The 21,964-nt window shown below is 31.8% G+C and overlaps 1 protein-coding gene across 2 annotated transcripts; it reads left to right on the top strand.

Annotated features, from left to right (window-relative positions):
* Positions 1–4,123: 4,123 nt before the first annotated feature.
* Positions 4,124–8,610, top strand: LOC110693233 (ABC transporter G family member 9-like). Of its 2 annotated transcripts, none has more exons than XM_021870378.1 (5): positions 4,124–4,287; positions 4,466–4,617; positions 6,398–7,199; positions 7,328–7,653; positions 7,743–8,610. In XM_021870378.1, exons 2-5 carry the CDS (start codon positions 4,489–4,491, stop codon positions 8,409–8,411), a joined length of 1,926 nt encoding a protein of 641 aa, XP_021726070.1. In that variant the 5' UTR covers positions 4,124–4,287; positions 4,466–4,488; the 3' UTR covers positions 8,412–8,610. The 2 variants fall into 2 exon arrangements, with proteins under 2 accessions (XP_021726070.1, XP_021726069.1); XM_021870377.1 differs by having other exon boundaries at positions 4,458–4,617.
* Positions 8,611–21,964: the final 13,354 nt, after the last annotated feature.

Below are 21,964 nucleotides of genomic sequence, written 5' to 3'. Positions count from 1 at the left end.
TATAACAAAAAAAAGTTCTAAAAATACATATTTATCAATATTATAAGATTTTACATAATGATATTTTTTTCTTATACTTAACATATTGTGGCAAGTATCTCAAGATGGAAGAAGCAAAAAGTTTAAAACCATTATCTATGCAGAGTAAGTATTACCTCCGTTTCATACTATGTGCAACATTTACTAAAACTAATTGTTACACATGAGCAACAAATATTTTATTTCATTTTTAGGTTGTCATTTCTCTCCATTTCTCTCCTCATCACATGCATCACTATTTTTCTCTCTCCATTTAACACTCACAAACATATTTTGATTACTGATATAAAATAGAGGGAGTATTTATCATTTCTGAGTCTGTTGTCAGGTGTTTGATCTCATGCATCAAGCATTTGAACGTAGTTTAAACTTCAATGTGCTCTCTACATCCTGAATTAATAACCATCCTATTTACTTTATTAGATCATTTCAATTAACCCGATTATTTAAATGGCCATTCTAACCCTTTTTTTTTTTTTTTTTTTTTACAACAAAATTAGCTTAAGTTATGGCATGCTTGAGTACGTGCAGCCAACAATACAACCTTACGTAGGCGCTGCCCACGCCATGAACTATAAGGTCAGGTGCATGAAATGACGCATAAATAGCGCTACAGATGCAATAATATACAAGACTATGTTCTCTAATCTATTTTGATACTTTGAAATTATACTAATATTAAGAAATCGACATTATAGCAAAAAAAGTAATGCTATTATGCTAAGGCTGCATATAAGTATAAAACTAGTGAGTAGCCGGGCGTTGCCCCAGGTTGCTACTGTTGTAGACGTGCAAACGATAAATTTTATTAAACGCTTTTCAAAATTGAAATTGTCGTTGTCAAATCAAAATTGAGTTATTATTTTAGTATTTTTTTTTAATATTTTTTTTTTTATAAATTGAATCTTGTAGTTTGCATTTATATAATTTTCTTACATATTAATAACATAATTGATAAATGGCTTAGATGGTTTAATAGTCATCTTTGTTATAAAAGGTTGAGGGTTCTAATGAAATGTTTAAAAGGTGACGTGAAGCAATACATAAAAAGGGGACTACGTGGCACATCGACGTTTTTAGAAACGCCTTTTAATATATTAGTATAGATGTTATAAATTTTAAGATATTATTACAGAAACAGTGTAAATTGGTATAATTAATACTATCTTTATCCTTTTTCTTTTTTTTTTTTTTTTTTTTTGCCATATTTGACTTTTTACAGTCTCCTAGGTGCATTTTAAAACGTACTACCTCCATTAATTATTATGTGCAACAAAGGATTATTTTATATCTCACAAATAATACCCCTTTGTTGAACATAATAGTTAACGGAGGTAGTATATAACTCCAATTTTATATGCGTAAAAATTATTAAAACATGATATTAATAAAATAGATAACGAGACGAATCCAACAAGACCCCACTTGACTATATTATCTCATATACATTAATGAGAATACACTGTCAAAGTTTTAAAAGTATGACTCAATTATTTGCAATGGGGCAAAAAAAATAGGGACATATTACTCCCTCTATTTCATAATAATCGCAACATTTTGACCGGGACATATGCCAATGCACAACTTTGACCATCAATATATGTAAGTGCATATTATTAAAAAGTATTAAAGGTTAATATTATGAAAATATACTTAAATACTAATCCAAAAATATTTTACAAGGCAATATTATTAATTTCGATTATGAGAGGTGAACTTTAAATTTACCTATAATATAAATAAAAAAAATATAAAAGTGCATAAAAAAATTCCTCAGTGTCTCCTCTATCAGATTTTTCCAGTTCCACCATTGCAGGTTGGACAAACGATCCTCCCAAAAGTTTTTCGAATTCAGCCTCAGCCTTAGCCTTTGAGCTTCTTCCTTGCTAAGTCACGTGCAAGAACAGCTGTGAGCATTTAACCAGCAATAGTGAAAATGAAAGAGCAACTGACAACAAGTCTGATATCCATGGAGCATAGCACCAGTGAGTTGTCTTGCTAGCAAAAGTTCCAAAAAGGGAGAACACAATTCACCATTGTTTTATATAGACCATGCTACAACAAAAGAAAACATGACAATTTCAAGATTAAGTCAGCTATACATTGTAGAGTAACAAACAATTCAGTAAATTTTAAGAACAACAGAGATGGTGAACAGGTGGAATTTTCTACTTCAATGGACATGGTGGACAGAGGTGGAGAAGAGAGGGAAAGTTGAAAAATGCTCAAGAGTTATAGCGACGCAGAGATGGAGAGGATAGAGAAAGCTCAACACTCATTACATCTGTACATGTGTGGAAGGACATAAATGTAAGAAATTACATATGAGGTAAGAACGTAAACAAACATTTTGAAGGGCATATAAGTCCGTACACTATTCATAAACGCAATCTCCTAATTATTATAAGGTAGGGAAACATAATTTAAAAGCAGCGAAATTGAGACTATCACAATAAATGATGTTTTGTTATACTCCCTCCATTTCATAATAATCGCAACACTTTCATTTTATGTATGTTTCATAATAATAGCAACACCTCCACATTTGGAAAAGATTCACTATTATTTTATAATTTCTCTCTCCCACTATTCTCATTATCACAAATACGAAGTACTTTATTATTTATTTCTCCAACCGAATCCACTTAAACACTTTTTTAATATTTCTCTTTCCTACTAAATTTGTGCATACCTTAGTGTTGCAATTATTACGAAACAGAGAAAATATTGTTTTTTTTTTTTTTAATTTCCATAAATATTGCAAGTACCGAGTATCCCATAGTAAGAGTGTAATGGTAATCCTATAGTATTGCAAAAGATTTTGACAAAATCATAATACTATTTCCTGAAATCATGGTAAATTTTAGCAATTATGCCAAAAAAAAATAAAAAAAAAACTAAAAATAAAAATTCAAATGGGTAATTTGTAAGCAAATTGGGCCAACCCAACATATACTTTTATCGTTGGTTGTACCCTAACACACAAACACACTCTCTCATCTCACAATCTCAGTTAGGCCTTTTGACTACTTTTCTCACCTACTCACTCCCAATACCTTTTTTTTTTTTTTTTTTTGAACAACACTCCCAATATTTGTTTAATGATAATTTGGTGCTTTTAATCAGCCTTTTGCATTTTCTCATCCCTTCATTAATATTGAGATACTATGGTAAGTTATCGCTAATTGATCAAGTATTTAGCTAATTACTTGAATTTTTATACTTGTTTTACTTCTAAATATTATTAAGCACTTCACACTATAAAGATTATCTAAGATATTGTGTTAAACTTTTTTTTTATTAACAAAACAATATATTTACAATATAATGATTTTGAAATAAATATACTCCTTTTATTCTTGGTATCATTTGGAATCTTGAGGAATTTTAATACGTTAGGTTAAAAGTAAATTGAACAAAAAAAACAAAGAGTACTCGGTATACATGCTTGTATTATGATATACGTATATACGTGAGAGCCTGTACACCTGGGTGTACCGTACACTCGGGGTTATTTGCTCATTAATTTTTACTCATTTAATAAATAAGCAAGTATTTTTGCTCAATTATTAAACGATCAAAAATTAATGAGTAAATAACCCCGAATGTACCGTATACCCGGGTATATATCACAACTTCTATATATACGTATCAGCTTTGTACTAAATGATTTAATCATATCCCTACGATTATGATACTATATTTCTATATCCTATATGATTTTAGGATTTGAAACTTTTTGGTTATATATACTCTATCAGCTTTCATGGGAAGAGTTTCTAATAAAACTACATTTACATTAGATTGTAAAAAAATTGACACACACTCGTACTAATAAGCCTAACACACCCATATGTGCAAATAAATTGACCTTATTATCCAGCCACACCAAACTGTATTCAATATTTATAGGGAAGTTAGACATTGAGTAAGAACACGAAATTTTGTTCTATTTTATAATTTTCTTATTAAAATACGAAGTATAAGTCGTTTTTTTTTAAAAAAAAAAAAAATTTAAAAGACTTTTTTTATTGCTTTTCAACTACAAAATTACAAAACTCTTTTTCCTTAATGATGTTGTTGTGTTGCCGACCCCTCATCTCATGGAATCAAAAGTTACACATATTAATTCAACACTTCTACCAGAATTGATAGGAGATATTTCCGGAGATTTCTAAACAACTTTATTTTTTAAAAAAAATTACTTTTGAATTTTAATCTTCTTTTAAAAAGAAAAAAGATAGAAAGGTGAGTACTTCTTTCATATACTGAATTTTATCTTTTTATATCTCTTATATTCCTCTTCATATATCTTGCATGTAAAGCTAAACAACTTATTAAATTGTAAAATTTAATAAGTTTGTTATATTGTTACACATAAATATACCCTAATTTTGATTATTTTATTAATATTTTAGTTATATAGGTTTAGATCTTAAAAGAACTTTAATGCGAGAAGAAAGATATATGGATGCGGAAGAAGTGCAAATGGAGGATTTAGAAGCTCAACAAAAGAAGACAATGGAATCTGATCGAACCAAAATTCAGAAAAAGGCTAAGCAACCCGTTACATTGAAGGTATTTTTTCTATTTATTTTGTTTATAGATCTTTATTCATTAATCTTTAATGTAATGTTGTTGCATGAAGTACCACTTTACATGTAGTTATACTCCATATCTTGGATTCAAGAATTTTATAGGACTTAGTCGGAGTATAATATATTCTTGGTGGAATTTATTGAATTTGTGAATGAATTAAACTCCTTGCTAGGTTTAAGATGCAATCTGCATGTATGTCGAATTTGAAGTTGAATGTGTATGAGAACAAAAAAAAAAAAAAAAAAAAAAAAAAAAAAAAAAAAAAAATCAACATCACAAACTGGAAAATCTTAATCTGATTTTTTAAGAAAATTTCCTAAGATGAATGTGATTTCTTAATTTTATTTATTTATTTTTCTTTTTTCTTTTGGTGTAGTGAATGTGATTTGATGCATAGTCAATTTTTCTTTATTAATGGTCTACGCACTTTTAGGTTTATTAAAGTGACGCATAATTAATACTCATAATCCTATAAAATGTGTGTTCGCAATTTTTAATAGAAAAAGGCCGTACTCCATGAATTAATACTCTAAAAATGATTTTTTTTTCATAATAAATAAACAAAAGTGTAATTAGTATAGTGTAAATTCTTACTCGTAGTATGTGTTGGATATAATTGAGTTATTTGACTCAGAATTTGGTGTATCCCTAATTTCGTTATTTTTCTTCTTACAATCTTAAGACATACAAGTACTTGTTTAAATAAAAATTTGCATAATCCCTTCTCATCAATCAACAACCAATTTACTATACGTCTATTGTCTATACCAACATAAACCATGGAATATAATTCGTAGGTACTAAGTAGAAAGTTATTTTTTTGTTCTTCTAGGGTAAGAAAGTGCAATAATTTTTGTCTATTATATAAAATTAATAGATTGAGTGAGCACTGGGGTGAAGTAAGTAAAAAGTAAACCTAAGGTTTCTGATAGAATAAGCACTTTAAATAATATATCGATTGAGGAACATAATAATTAAACGGATATAGTATACAAATAAATATTTTTTGATAAGGAAATACTATACAAATATTGCACACTTATATACGTCATATCTCATAAAGTGCGTATGTAAGCTCATGTAACTATGTATAACTAACACATGTATTTTCCATATTATGTGAATTCAATTAAAATTACTCGGAAACTAAGTCAATACCTTAAGCAAAACTCTCCTTGTCATTAACAATATAACTTGTAGTTTTGTTGCTGAAATTATCTGAAAATGAGGTTTTATTAACTTGTGAGTGAGGATTATCTTACTTAAAAGAAAAGTAAATGTCATTAATCATGCATTAAGAAAAATAGATGACCGAGCTAATATAATTAAACTTATATACTTCATCTTCTCTAATTTTAGTGAACTATAACCGATCAAGAGGATCCAAAAAAAACTTATAATGTCATCATCAAGTGATGTCATATTCAAATTTAGCTCATTTCTAGAGTCATCATGATATATGATGTTACTTTGTCTAAACAAGAACAAGACACATAATTAGATGCATGCATCTATGTCTTGTTGATGCTCCTTTGCATCTACAATGATTTATACGGCCAAGTGAAGTACATTTAAAGAATTGCATGATAAAAAATTTAGTTATCAATGTAGTGATACATTACTATTCATGATCACGTAACGTAACTTGTTTTAAAAGCGTACTTTTGTATTATATGTAAAATAAAAAATACATTTATCGTGAATTTGTATCATATGAAATGAACGATTTTATATATAAAAAAAAAATTCTCATTTGCAGTTTAAGGATGTGGTGTACAAGGTGAAATTTCAAATACCGAGCAATAAAAAGGTTAAAAACACTACAGATTCACCATTGCGAGAGCGGATCATACTAAATGGGATTTCGGGTGTGGTAAAGCCCGGCGAAATGCTAGCAATGCTCGGTCCTTCAGGAAGTGGTAAAACCACCCTTTTAACGGCCTTAGGTGGTCGACTAGGCGGCCACCTCAAAGGAACCATTACATACAACGGGAAGCCATTCTCGAACCAAATGAAACGAAACACCGGTTTTGTGACACAAGATGATGTGCTCTATGCTCATTTAACTGTCACGGAAACACTAGTATACACTGCACTATTAAGACTACCAAACACATTTACCAAAGAACAAAAGATTGGTGTAGCTGAGGATGTTATGCTCCAAATGGGCCTAACTAGGTGCAAGAATAGTATTATTGGGGGCCCGTTTATGAGGGGCATTTCTGGTGGTGAGAGGAAGAGGGTTAGTATTGGGCAAGAGATGTTGATTGACCCGAGCCTTTTGTTCCTCGACGAGCCTACATCGGGCTTGGATTCAACTACGGCCCAACGAATCGTGTCTACGTTGTGGGACCTAGCACAAGGAGGGAGGACAGTTGTGATGACTATACATCAACCTTCAAGTAGGTTGTTCTACATGTTTCATAAGGTCTTATTGTTGTCTGAAGGTAACTCTTTGTATTATGGTAGTGGTTCTGATGTTATGGACTACTTTCAAAGTGTTGGGTACGTCCCCAAAGTTCCGATGAATCCGGCTGATTTTCTCCTAGACCTCGCAAATGGTACGTTTCCAATGCTCGACTTATTTATAACACGTACATACGTACATAAAAGTTTATTTGTTTCCCTAGTGAAACTGTTAGGCAATTAGCGGGACTCTTTAAATTTAACCTTGGTGCGTGAATCACAGGGGTTTCACCGGATGAGTCAGAAGATCAAGTCATGGTAAAAGAAAGGCTAATTGTGGCATCCAAGAACCATATAGCAACCAAATTGAAAGCAGAATTGCAAGAAGAAGACGGTGTGGTTGCTGATCATAATAAGAATGAGTCTAATACGAACGTTGGGAAGTGGCCAACTACTTGGTGGCAACAATTCACCGTACTTCTTCAAAGGGGTATGAAAGAGCGAAAGCACGAATTTTTCGACGTCCTTAAGATCACACAAGTCATTGTTGTAGCTTTCCTAGTAGGACTTTTATGGTGGCAGTCCAAGATCACACACTTACAGGACCAGGTAACATGATTAATTACTTCGTATATATCTTCACTTATTGGTTCATGAACATAAATTATATGACAATGATATGGAATTTTATTTTACAGATTGGACTTCTATATTTCTCAACCGGATTTTGGGGGTTCTTCCCATTATTTCAAGCCATCTTCGCATTCCCACCAGAACGTATGGTACTCGCAAAGGAACGATCATCAGGAATGTACAGACTATCATCTTATTTCGTAGCACGAATGGTTAGTGATCTACCAATGGAGCTCATACTACCCACAATATACATCGCCATAACTTATTTTATGGGAGGACTCAAGTATAAGGCCACATGTTTCCTCTACTACTTGTTCTCTCTTCTCTTAAGCATCATGGTTTCGCAAGGCCTAGGCCTTGCGTTAGGAGCACTTGTCATGGACCTTAAGGCCGCGACCACTTTAGGGTCAGTGCTCATGCTTACATTTCTCCTAGCAGGCGGCTTCTACGTTCAACACATCCCTGCCTTTATTAAATGGATTAGGTACTTATCGATTATGAACTACAATTACAAGCTGCTGCTCGGGTCGCAGTATAAGCCAGGGGAGACTTATCCATGTGGTGAAGGTAAATTGTGCTTGGTGGAAGATTTTCCTTCTGTTAAATCAGTAGGACTTAGAGGGCAGCTTGTTTCGGCGGTTGTTTTGATCGTAATGTTTGTTGTGTATAGGGTCATTGCTTATGTTGCACTTATGCGTATTGGTGTAACGCGAAAGATTAAGAAAGCCTAAATATTGTATGCTTAGCATTCTATTAGTGATTTTGGTAGTATTTGGATCTATACTCTTCAACAATAATGTTTGCAAGATTTTATACAATGTATTATAGTAGCTCTTACTGAAAAACAAACATTTTGTTATATTGTTGTTGTCCTTGTTGATATTTAGACTAGTTTGATGAAGAACAAATAGTCTGACCTTTTTGTATATCGTAGTTTTATCCAAAAGAAATTGGGCTTTTCGTTGCGGTAATTGGGCTTTTTAGTTGCGTTAATTGGGCTTTGATTCGATACAAGCTCCCCAATTCCTATCATCCATAGCCCATGTCAGTCTTTTTTTTTTTTTAACCCCCTTGATAGACCTAAAAACAATTTGAAAAAGTTAGCCATGACCAACTCAAAATAATTGAGAATTCTCAAAGGTGTACATAACCGGATACCCAACCTGATGACAACTTTGAAAAGCCAGCCATGACTTAGGTCGAGTTGTAGGGTGTTGGATATTTTGCTCAAACTTGTTATTTAAACCATATAAAATCTTACATATATTCAGGTGTACCTAAGTATATCGTAAAATTTTAAATATTATGTTGGAGGACTTCTCAACCAAAAACTTAATTATACCGATGGTTGAAACCCAAAAATATGTTTTATACTCTATCAGGCCCCTTACTTAAGAGATCGTTGGTTTTGAAATGTGGATGCAACATGGACTCTCCTCATATCCAACACTTACTATTTCACTTGAACGTGGGGGTAGAGATGATATTTGAATACGTGACATTTGTATCACGCTGGTTCTGATATTATGTTAGAGGACCATATCAATTTGGTTGAGTTGGTTGGTTAACATATCAAACAAGCAACAAATTATTCTTGATATGACTTTTGAAATCAAGCGACAGGTTGAGATACTTTTACCTACATGCATAATAGATATGATCAAGAAAGCAGCAGAAACAGTATGCTGTAACTCTAAATTTTACGGTTGATCCTATGATAGTTTGTTAAATGGGTTGTTACCAACTTGCCACTCTTGCCGAAAATAATTATTCCATAACCATATTAAACGTGTTTAGTTGGCATCTACTCTACAGGGAACAAAGGAACAAGCTGTTACAAACATTTTGAGATCCAATAAATTAATAACAGATAATTATAAGAATCACACGCTTAAAAAAACAAGAAACTCACCAATTTCATATAAAATTAGCCTTTTACAAAAATGTAATACGGAAAGATAATTGTTCAAGAAAGTTAAACTATGAAAACAATGATCAAGGTATTATTTTAAGAATTAAATATTGTACGTAGTACATACTTGGTAAGTCATATATTGGAGCCACTAATGGATGTAAAAAGATACTCCTCTATTTTATAATGTTAGTCTCATATGAAATCAATCACATAAAATAAGAAAAGAAGAATATTTGAAATCTAACATTAAAGTATAAAATAATTCATAATTAATTTACCTTTTTTTTTTTCAAGTCATAATGCATAATTTAAGGTAGACATTTCTTTACTTAGAGTCATGTCATCAATCTACAACCATTTAATTCCAAAAAAATTAAGTTAAATAGTGGAATATATTCAATATGAGTAGATCTTTTTAAAACGCCCAATAAAGTAAATGGGACTAATATTATGAAACGAAGGGAGTAATGAAATCAACAACAAGAAAACAAATATTTTACGAAATTTTTTTATTGCACTTGAGTATAAGATTATTGGCTACTTTAAATAGCCAACATAACAATTACAACTACAATTACAAATATTTAGGCCCCGTTCACTTCACCTTATTTTTGCTAAATTTAAATTATTTTTATTGAACTGAAATTATTTTTGCTGAACTTAAATTATTTTTACAATTATAATAAACTGAAATTATTTTTGCTGAATTAAAATTATTTTTTTTACAGATTTTCTATTATATTTCTTCTTTATAGTTACTGAATTTTACTGAACTGAACTTATTTTTACTGAACTGAAATTATTTTTATTGAGCTAAACTTATTTTTATTAAACTGAAATTATTTTTTTTAATATTATTTTTTTAAGGTGAAGTGAACAGAGTCTAATACGGAATATCAAATTTTGAAATAAATTATGTATATAAGTTTATAACAATTATACTCTCCGTTCATAATAAGCACAATCGTTAAAGTTTTTCATTTATCTTATATTAAGTTGATCTCATATTTTTTATTTATTAAAAAGCAAGTGTTATCAAGTATAATAAAGTTGGATTACTTTCATTGTACTTCTTTCATTTTGCTGAGCTCTACTCAATTATTGTAGCAATAAAAATTTAGAAAAAGCGAAAATTGGGATCATGTATATGACTACTTTTGTTTTAAAGAGGATAGAGATATAGAGAGTTCGGAATTTATTTAATATAGTTGAGCCCTCCAAAGTGGGGTTGTAGTTGATAGAAAAAAATAAAATTGCTACGGAATATTAAAAAAAAACAAAAAAAAAGTAAAAGTAAGTAGAATTTAAAAAAACGGATGAAAACGGAAAGTGAGTAGAACTTTAGAATGGATGAATATATTTTTTTTTTTTTGAACAGGGAATGTACTTGGTATTTCAAGATTATGAAACCCTTTTTTTCTTAGATCCTTTATCTAACCACAAACTTTTGACACGCCATTAGTCGGCTATGACAAGAATTTATGGGTATAGATGCTATCCTCACACTTACATCTTGGTTTATTTGTACCAACTCATACGCCATCCTTAATAAGATTTTCAACTAAATTCTGAATTTCTAGTTTCATTTACTTCAAATTAGTAGTGTAATCACAATTTGTTTGCAATCTCTATAATCTCATGTTATGTCATTTCACATCTTGGACATTGGATTTGGATACCTAGCTTGATCTAATGTGTACATTATTTCTTTGACTAGGATCTGATCATCTCAAATTTAATTTCAAACTTGTTAATAAATTAAACTTGGGGTACTCAAAAAGTGAGCGAAAGATTAGTCTAAAATATTGCCGTTTACAACTTTTCGTAATTATAATTAAGTTGTGACATTTTTTTAGTCAACATAAACGATTTGTAAGAAGAGTATAACTACATACAAGTAAACTTACGCTTTCATCCATCTTTAATTTCTATCTACATACAAACTCCGATAGGATATCATCCTAAATCGAAACATGTCCCTTATCCTTACCAAAGTGATGGATATCATATGTCATCGAAGCGTTTTATCTCTATCTCAAATAAGCCAATCTCCAATAATATAGATATGTATGTGATTACCAAAGATGTTGGGCAGATAATGGAAAACGGAAAGCCATCCTTAACCAACCAATTGAAAAAGGGGGATTAATTAGATAAGTGCTAACTAAAGTAAGTACTATTATTCCATACAAAGACCAACCAATAATGTCGGCTTTGTGAATTGAATCAATTCAAACTATATATAATACTCAAGTTTAAGTACTTCATAAATAATTTAATTAGGTAGAACTACTTTAATTAATCAATTAATTAACTAAGTCAAGAAAATGTTGATTTTGTGTACGTTAATTAAGCTAGTCTAGCTTTATTTTTCTTTAAGCATTTAAAAGGCATTGGTCATTTGCCTAAAATTTTCCACTTTTAAACTGTAAATCCGCGTGCAATTGTGTACTATGTTCATTCGCATATTATAGCCCACAACATGGATTGGGACCAATTATATTAATTAATTCAAAGATTATGTACAAGCAACCCATTTTATGAATGAATTCACACTTAGTGTTGGAAGTTTGCCTAGTCTAGTGGACTAGTGGAGTGACAAACTAAGCATAATTTTCAATTTAATATTATTAAATTTGCATTCATCTATAAAATTTATTCTATAATGTAGGAACTCAATAATTTATTTCCGTTATTTATTGAGAAAGAAACTTTAATTTCCAATAAAAAACTAGCAACAATAATAAAAGTTACAGAGTACAAAGATAGCACACACATGCGATAGATGGGATCAATTTTCCCATGTAGAAGAAATAAAGAAAATATGAAAGGTGTAAATTAAAATTACTGGGCTAATTATTGCCAATTGATTTTAAGATGAAATTTTATTTGACTTATAATACGTAAGTGATCAAACATTTAATGTTCCTCTCATCCTCTGACATGATCTTATATGTGAATTGTGAACCAATGAAGATTTTTCAAAATAAATATATATACCTTAAATATTACATAGAATTTCAGCTCAATGTGAAACTATTTGCTGAAATAGTTGGAAAAGGCATATAACTCTTAGATTGATTATTACTCGTACAAGTCGTCTCTTAATTAGTAAGACCAAAATATTTATTAATGATTGATTTGTTAGAAATAAACGACGTAGATTTTTAAGGAGAAAATCAATACTAAACAATGATTTATAAATCTGTAGGGTTGGTAATACTTTAGTTGTAATTATTCAATAACGAATAATCATATAACTTTTATGACAGTTTCTTTCTCAATTTATTGCATTTAAGACATTTTATCATGTATCTCTTAATCAGTCATGAATGTTGCCAACCTAATGATCGATAATTATGACAATAGTATCATACAATTGATACGCTACCAATTGGTTGATTAATTAGCTAAAAGAATTATAGGTATGCATGGTGTGTGCATTCATAATCCAGATGTATATATAACAACAATCTTTGAAGCTAGAAACAGTTGCAATTAGGCCACTTCTTTTAATATCGTTATTATCGTCCATCAGTATGTTTTTTTTCAAAAGATTTGGTGCATCTCCTGGCCTCGTCTATTTGAATGTAACTAGTGATGATATTTTTGGTCAACAACAAAACACTCGTGAATATCAATAGTTTTATTGCCGTCACATTTAAGAGCCCTTGCTTATTAGAACCCACATGCTATGCTGGCCTATATACAACGATGCAAACATTTTTGAAAATGATGCTAAACAATAATAATTTGTTATAATTATTGCTCTGTATTATTATTATTGATAGAATATGTAAATTAATCTAGGCTTTAACTATCAGGTTAACCTTTTGGTTGAGTTAATCCTCTAACATGATATTAAGAGGTAGCATAACACAAAAATCGTTTTCGATCACATGGAAGCATAGGTTATATGAAAAAGATCAAGTGATGAATTGAAGTGACAAATGTAGAGTATGATGTATAACAGGTACAATACTCGTAAAAAGCACGTGAAAGGGGTGTGTAACAGTCCAAGTTGTTAAAGTAGTGACAAAATAATGCAAGCTGGTAATTACTCAGAGTAACTTAATAATTAAGTGAAGTGGCCTGGAAAATATGAATCTGCATAAAGTGTCCGAAATTACAGTAAGCTAAAGCCGACCAAATCTCTTGAAAACTACGGAGTTATATTATTATTTCATTACAGTATAAATATGCACGAGGGCAAATAAGAAAATCAGAAAAGAAAAATCATACAGTATACTTCTTCATTCAAAGCTCAAGTGAGTCAAGTCATATATGTACAGTTGATTGATCCTTGAATTGGACTTTTTTTTTTTTTTTTTTTTTTTTTGAATTACGGCTGTCAAATGTCAATTTTCAGCCGGATTTTATATCCTATTTAATGTTTTATGCGATCGTTAATTACAGAGTACGAAATATTGAGTATGTGGTAATAAAAATAAAGTTTGATAGAAATTATGAATAATACAACCGTTTAATAGATAACACAAACTATTTTAATATTTAAGGTTTTGTTGAATTCATCACAATTTTATTTTTATAATTTATACTGAAAATTAGATAATACACCCGGGTGCACCATACTCATGGTGCACCCGGGTAAACAAAAAAAGGCGGAAAGAACATATAGTGTTTGATAAAGAACATACCTATGTTTGACAAAGAACATACCTTTAATATGTTATTTGAGTGTGATCAGTGTGTTCTTTGAGTAAAATTATATGTTCTTTACATTATAACTTATGTTATTTAACATATGTTGATAAACATATTTTTTTTGGGTTTAATAATAGAAAGTATGTTCTTTGAATTTGGCGTGTATGTTCTTTAAGGTCGTAGTGACGCCCAAATTCTATTTTTTATTATCATGTCATATTTAAATTACTTTTATTATCGCACATTCTTTGAGTTTGATTAGTGTGTTATTTAGGTATTAACTATATGTACTTTACAATATAAATTATGTTCTTTTTAACATTTGGTATTTTGAAATTTGATATTGAAATCTTAAATTATTTTTAATTGAAAATAATGTTAGAGTAAAAAAAACTAAATTATTATGGGAAGTTGAATTTTTTTTTGGAGAGATAGAAAACTATTTTTTGGGGAAATGATATCTTTGGTAAGGATTTTTTAAGAGGTGATCAACATTGGCATGACTCACATCCCGACCCGATCCGGCCCGAAATAGGGTGGGTTTGGGCAAACCTAAAAATGCATTTTTAGTTAAAACTCGATCCGGGTTCAAAAAAAAGCCCGAAAACCCGCTACTTTTCTACGGGTTTGAGCACGAGAAATTATGATATGGCCCGACCCTACTCGATTATTTATCACTTCTAAATTTTTCCCGTTAATAATGTGTAATTTTTCAGAAAATTTTATCAAGCTTTTATCTCGTTCTTTTTATTATATCTTTATGTTCTTTGGTAATGCATGTTTTTGTCAAATACAACCATGTTCTTTGTCAAATACATGTATGTTCTTTATGAAACACAGGATGTTCTTTCCGCCTTTTTTTTATTTATCCGGGTGTATGATGAGCACTGTACACCCGTGTGTATAAACCACAGATTAAATTTATACAAGTATTAACTTATTAATGCATAATACATTCCCCGCATCGATCGATCTCGAGCTAGGGGTGAGCAAAGACCCAGGGTACCCGGTACCGGACCCGGAACCGGTTAGGATCCGCCGGGTCCGGACCCGGAACTGGTCCCACCGGTTCCGGGACCGGGTCCAAAATGTCGGACCCGGTTGTAACCGGTTCCGGGACCGGGTCCTAAAATTTCGGACCCGGTACCCACTGGGTACCCGGTTTAAACCAATTCCAGTTCCGGGTACCCGGTCCCGGATCCAGACAATCCGGGTACCCGGAACCGGTACTGATTTAGTTATAAAAAATTATTTTTTTTTAAAAAACCCAACAATCCACAGTCCAATACAACATTAGGCCCATTTCATCCAACTCATTTCTGCTAGGGTTTCTGTCAGCCACTAAGCCTCCTCATTTCATTGAATTCATTTTTGCTAGGGTTTTGTTCTTCTCTGTTCATTCTCAATCTTCTCTGTTCTCCTCTGAAAATCTCATCTTGTCTTCTTTCGTTCTCATCAATTCACTGATTCTCGGTCTTCTTTCGTAAGTATTTTTCTCTTGGTACTCAAAATCTCATCCTCTCTTTCGTTCTCATCAAGCCACCGAACGACTGTCTCTTTCGTAAGTATTTTTCTCACTTTGTTTGCTTTTTGTTTCATCTTGCATATGTAGATCTCTGGTACTGTTTATTACTGCTTGCATTTTCTTTGGAGATAGTTAGAGTGTTTATGTTAATTTTAATTTTTATTTTCTTCAATTTCTGAGGGTGTTACGAGTGTTTAATATGCTGAAATCAATGAATTGGTACAAATTGACTGCACTTATAGTCTTTTTCTGCAATTTCTGGGTGTTTGAATAGATTCTTATTGAGTATTAATTGGTGGGTACCATTTTTAGTTGCTGTACATGTTTAGTTCAGTCATTGCTTTTATAGAAGTTGTTGTTTGGCTGTTAACATTGTGGTGTTGATCTCAGTAAATGAGGTGGGTACACTGGGGTTTCGTTTTAATGATGTTATGTTTGCTGCTTGCATTCTCCCTGATAGAGTTAAAAACATTGGAAGAAACAGAGTCAATAACTCAATGTTCTATCTTTTGGCTTTTACCACTTGCGATGGATTAGTGGAAAAATTTCTTTAGAGGAGATATTTCCCAAAGTTCAAAAATTTTTTGTTGAATTTTTTTCCTGACTGAATGATTAAATAAAAAAATCATACTACACTACACTACAATCCCATCTTCTGATCACATTCACCTTGCATCTTTGCAATAGTGTTTTTTTTTTTTTTTTTTTAATCTAGTTATCATGATATTGGTTTACCTTGTTTTTTTCAGATTTTCAGATCTATTTCTTGTTTTATTGAGCTGGTCTTTTCTGAAATTTGTAGTTGTGGAGAAAGATGTAGATGGTGATGCATGTGCAGGAACTACAGTTGGATTTCTATGTAGAATTCTGCTTGTTTAAAAGGTTTTTATAGAGGAGAAAGTGTTTCAACAACTAAAGGAACCTTCTTTTCATAAGATTAATTACCATTTTTTCTTTATTAAGTTCCAATTCCTTTTTGTATTCTTCATGAAGATGATGTACTAGGATCTGTGCATATTGTCTCTCCTTTCTTTCTTTGTGTTTATGTGAGTGAGACAATATCAGTTCTGACTGTTGTATGTATTTGTGTAATGCATATAATCACTCTCACTTTGTGTAATGTTTATGTCTTATTAAAGTTTAATTTGTTCCTATTTCAGAACTATGAGCAATACCGACAATTCGTCAGTCCCTATGGATGATGAAAGTGAGGTTGGAAACGAGAATGCAACAACCAAATCAACCAAGGTTGGTGACAAGAGGAAGTCTGAATACTGGAACCATTTTTGGGATTTTAGAGATCCAGTAACCAAAAAAATTGTTCAAGTCAAATGCAAATATTGTGAGAAAATGCTAACAGGTAATACTAATAATGGAACTTCTTCATTAAAGAAACACCTTGGTGCATGTTCAAAATACCCTCCAAATGTAGACAAAAAGCAAAAACTCATTTCTGTTTACAAGTCTCCTGAATCTGATGCTACTATAGTCTCTAATTGGAAATTTGATGAAACTGCTTGTAGACTTGGTTTGGCAAGAATGGTTATTGTTGATGAACAACCATTTTCTATTGTTGAGCGTGAAGGTTTTAGGTATTTTTGTAGTGTTGCTGTACCTCAATTTCATATACCTTCACGTTTTACAGTTGCAAGAGATGTGAAGAATATATTTGTTTGTGAAAGTGGAAAATTAAAGAAATTAATTGGGTGTTTGAAATCGAGAGTGTCACTAACAACTGATTGTTGGACCTCCATTCAAAATTTTAATTATCTTTGTTTGACTGCTCATTTTATTGATGATAATTGGAAGTTGCATAAAAGAATTTTAAATTTTCAATTAATGGATAGTCATAAAGGTAAGGAAATTGGAAAAGTTGTGGAGGCATGTATTCTTAAATGGGAGATTGAGGATCGATTGTTTTCTTTAACTGTTGATAATGCTAGTTCAAATGATGTGGCGGTTGGATATTTGAAAACACATTTTCATGATAAACTTGTTTTGGAGGGTTCATTTTTTCATATGAGATGTGCTTGTCATGTTCTAAATTTGATTGTGAAAGATGGTTTATCTAGTGTGAAGTCTTCGATTGCTCGAATTCGTGCTGCTGTTAGATATGTGAGGAGTTCACCTTCTAGAGCTAAATTGTTTGCACACTCTTCTATGTTGGTTAAAGTTTCTTGTAAAGGTTCAGTTTGTCTTGATGTGGCAACTAGATGGAATTCTACCTTTCTCATGCTTGAAACCGCATTGAAATTTGAAAAAGCTTTTAATAGGTTTGCGGAAGATGATCCTGATTTTAGTAGGGAACTCAAGGATGGAGTACCTACACAAGAAGATTGGGTAAATGCTAAAGTGTTGTCTTTGTGTTTGAAATTATTTTATGAGTCTACAAAGAAAATGTCGGGTAGTTTATATGTTACTACAAACTTGTATTTTCACGAGGTTTTGGAGGTGTTAAGTTGTTTGATAGAATGGGAAAACTCTACAAATATGGATATTCGTATTATGGGTAGACAAATGAGGGAAAAGTTTGATAAGTATTATGGGGATCTCGGTAAAACTAATATCATGATGTTAGTTGCGGTTGTTTTAGATCCTCGATATAAGCTTAGGTTTTTGAAGTATTCTTTTAAAAAACTTTATCCTAACGACTTTGCCAAAGTCGATGTTATTTGTGACAATTTGTATGACAATGTTCAGAAGTTATTTAACCATTATGATGCTATTATTGCTTCTTCCTCTTCCAAGAATAATCGTAATATTAATGTTGCCAATGTGGATAATGGTTCTGAAAACTTGAGCTCTTCAAATAGTGAGCAAATGAAAAAGTTTTATGATGATTTTGATGAGGAAGAAAGTGATTTTATTGTTGAAAAAAGTGAATTGGATTATTATCTTGAAGAAGCTCGGGAGAGAAGGGTTGAAGGGGAAATGTTTGATATTTTGGGTTGGTGGAAAGAAAAAAGTGACAAATACAAAGTATTGTCAACATTGGCTAAGGACATTTTGGCTATACCAATTTCTACGGTTTCTAGTGAATCCGCATTTAGTACATCGGGTCGCATACTTGATCAATTTCGTAGTAGTTTGGGGCCAAATATGGTGGAAGCTTTAGTTTGTACTCAAGATTGGTTAAGGGCGTCAAATGTATGCATTGATATTGAGCGCTTCCTTGAGGATGTTCAAAAATATGAAGAAGGTAATACACTAATACTTCTATTATTTTGTATATTTATCTATTTTATTTCTCTAAGTTTATTACTTATATTGTTTACTGTTTTTTTTAGAATTGGATGGTAGTGACACTGGCATCACACAAGTTAATGAATTTGTTGGAAATAATTGATGTGACAAAGGTTTGTATAATTGTATTCTTAATTATATTGTATGAAAAGATATCAAATGACAAATATTCTAAGGACATTTTGGCTTTTGTTTATAGGGAATTTGTGCTTCCTTGTTGGCTGCTGCCTCTTTGCTTTGTTGTCTGCTGTATGCTGTCTTTCTCCGTTGCTTAGATGGTTGCTGACTTGCTGCTGGTCTTGTTGCTGGCTGATGGTGTGCTCAGCTGCTGCCTGCTGATGGTGTGCTCAGCTGCTGCCTGTTGCTGCCCTTCCTTTTCTTCCCTTTTTTTTTCTGAACTTTTATTTAAGTAGTTGTTTTGGTTATGTTTGGATGTTTGGACTTTGCAGCATTGTTGAAGTTTGTTGTACTGATATTTTAGGTTGTTGAATTGGTACTTTTTGGCTTATTAGTTTGTAATATTTGTATTTTGAAATATTTGTATTTTGCTAGCCTCCAAAACTAATTTAGGGATATTATTATGTTAATATAACTAGCCTGCAAAATTCCATTATATATAATAATATATTATATAACAATTATAAAGAAAAAAACAGTATTTTACTACGTTGAATAATACCGGGTACCCGGTTTTGGAACCGGTTCCTACCGGGTCCGGGACCAGTTCCAAAAAATTTGGATCCGGTATTAACCGGTTCCGGGACCAGTTCCAATTCTTGGGACCCGGTTATAACCGGTTCCGGATCCGGGTATTACAAATATGACCGGGTACCCGGTCTTGCTCACCCCTATCTCGAGCTGTACCATTTTCATTTATAGTTGTTTTATTTAATTACGTTATTTCATAGTTTTGTTTTTTTTTTTAAAAAAAAAAAGAAAATTATATTTACCCCTGTAACCTTGATACTTTTATTGGTCTTTTATGACAACGTGGATTTTATTCGAGTAAATTTAAGTTTATAACATTGATAAACAAAGGAAGTTTATCAAGGGGTAAAATGGTACAATTATGTGTGCATTGAGGGGTATATGTGTAATTTAATTTAGACAATTTAACTAATGGCGTTAACTTTCCCTTCGATGTTAACAATGAGAAACCAGAAACCCACCTAGCTTTATCATCTCTCTTTGTTGGCCCATCCACCGACGGCGACAAGTCATTTGAGTCGTCACTCGAAGGAGCAGGTGGCAAGTTGATGGAGAAATCATCACTTGAAGTCTCGAAGGAGCAAACAACAAGTTACTCACTTCAAATCTTGAAGGAGCAAACAACAAGTTAATCTAGTGCGCACCATGCTAGGCTTGCGGCTGGTGCTTGCCTTGCGACAGCCCATGCTAGCCTAGCCCTCGCATGGCTAGGCCAATGCGAGGCTAGGGCTATGCACTTTGACTTATTTATTGTTGATTGACTTATTTGTACGTCTCGTTAATTCCTAAAATTTAACTCGACGTTTGACATTCGGCTTCGACGCTCTAAGCTCAGAATCCGACGTCGGAGCACATATCCTCTTGTACATAACAAGACCTTCGGCTTAATTTGTCGCCTTAGTTCGGTTGCACGCTTGGGTATGACCCGTTGGGTTCAGTTAAAAGGAAAGTTGTAAAATTAATATAATTAATCTCACTGATCGGAGATGTCCTCTAGCCCGACTTTCCGATCACTTAATTTCACTGAATAATTAACTCCGTAATTAATTCTGAACCTTGTATCGGAATAATACACTTGTTCGAAGGACACCATTACTTTCAAGAGGTATTGTACTAATTTATGTTGCACCTCCTTGCTTCAATGGAGAAAGCTCTTAACTCTGTCAATTTTCGTCCGTCATTGCCAATTGTCCAAGTGGGTTAGAATTTTTTTTTTATTGTACAGCGCAGAAACCAAGGCTTTTTATTTACAAAAATGTCATTTGATAAACATCTCATGTTTATCAATGTGATAAACCTGTGCTTCCTCATTTTATTCATTGATTGAAAAAAAATACACTTTATTCATCGTTTAATTTATTATCTTCTACTCCCTCCGTTCCTTTTTATTGGTTAAGTATTGACTTGCACATTTGTCAATACACTTGTTTGACCATTAATATCTTTCATTGCATATATGTAAAAATTATAGTGATTGAATAGTAATAAAGTACTCGCTAAGACAAATCAAACAATACCCTGTATGACTATATTATGTTATATATATTATAAACAAATTACGGGATTCTCTCATTTGATGAATAGTGTCAAAAATCAAAACTTAACTAATAATAAGGAACAGAGGGAGTACCTCACTTAATTAAACAATACACGAATATCTCATAATCTCTGTCAGTCTCCTCTTACATATTAAACAAAAGTACCACAAGATGGTCTGGGTGAACAGTACGTGAACTGCTGAACTCCCAATTAATTTCTCCTTTGCTTATGTTGATTGTTACAATAGTATAATTAAGTATGTACTCGTTTGATTGCCATGATAAATTACAAAATTTGGAAAATAAAGGATGTTGCTTACCTAGGTACTTTGTAAATGAAACTATATCCAATAATCTTCAACCAAACAACATTTCTCACTTCCTATGAATGAATATATACAATGTAAATTAATTAAATATTTCTTCATATTAAATTTTGCTTTCAATGTTCAACTAATTAAATTCATTCAACAAAGGCTGATAAGGATTTTAATTAAAAAGTTAAAGAAGTGCGTGCTTTAGAGATCCCACAAAAGTCAAGTGTGTAGACTATTAGGAATGGTGGGACACTCTTAATGCGATAGATTTTGAGTTTAATATTTTCATTTCTCATAACCTAATGATTTTGAGTTTGAGCTTTTAATTTCTTATAAGCATTAATGAATTAATAGATCGATTTTGAGTATGAAC

This window comes from Chenopodium quinoa, unplaced genomic scaffold, assembly GCF_001683475.1.
Source record: "Chenopodium quinoa cultivar QQ74 unplaced genomic scaffold, ASM168347v1, whole genome shotgun sequence".
Taxonomy (NCBI): domain Eukaryota; kingdom Viridiplantae; phylum Streptophyta; class Magnoliopsida; order Caryophyllales; family Amaranthaceae; genus Chenopodium; species Chenopodium quinoa.
The sequence above is the reverse complement of the archived record's forward strand: the minus strand, read 5'-3'. Positions and strand labels throughout refer to the sequence as shown.

Bases quoted from the DNA above. Each gene is read 5' to 3' on its own strand.
- LOC110693233 (XM_021870378.1), top strand. From the start codon at position 4,489: ATGCGAGAAGAAAGATATATGGATGCGGAAGAAGTGCAAATGGAGGAT. The intron at 4,618-6,397 runs GTATTTTTTCTA...TCTCATTTGCAG, and splicing joins AGCAACCCGTTACATTGAAG to TTTAAGGATGTGGTGTACAA. The intron at 7,654-7,742 runs GTAACATGATTA...TTTATTTTACAG, and splicing joins TCACACACTTACAGGACCAG to ATTGGACTTCTATATTTCTC.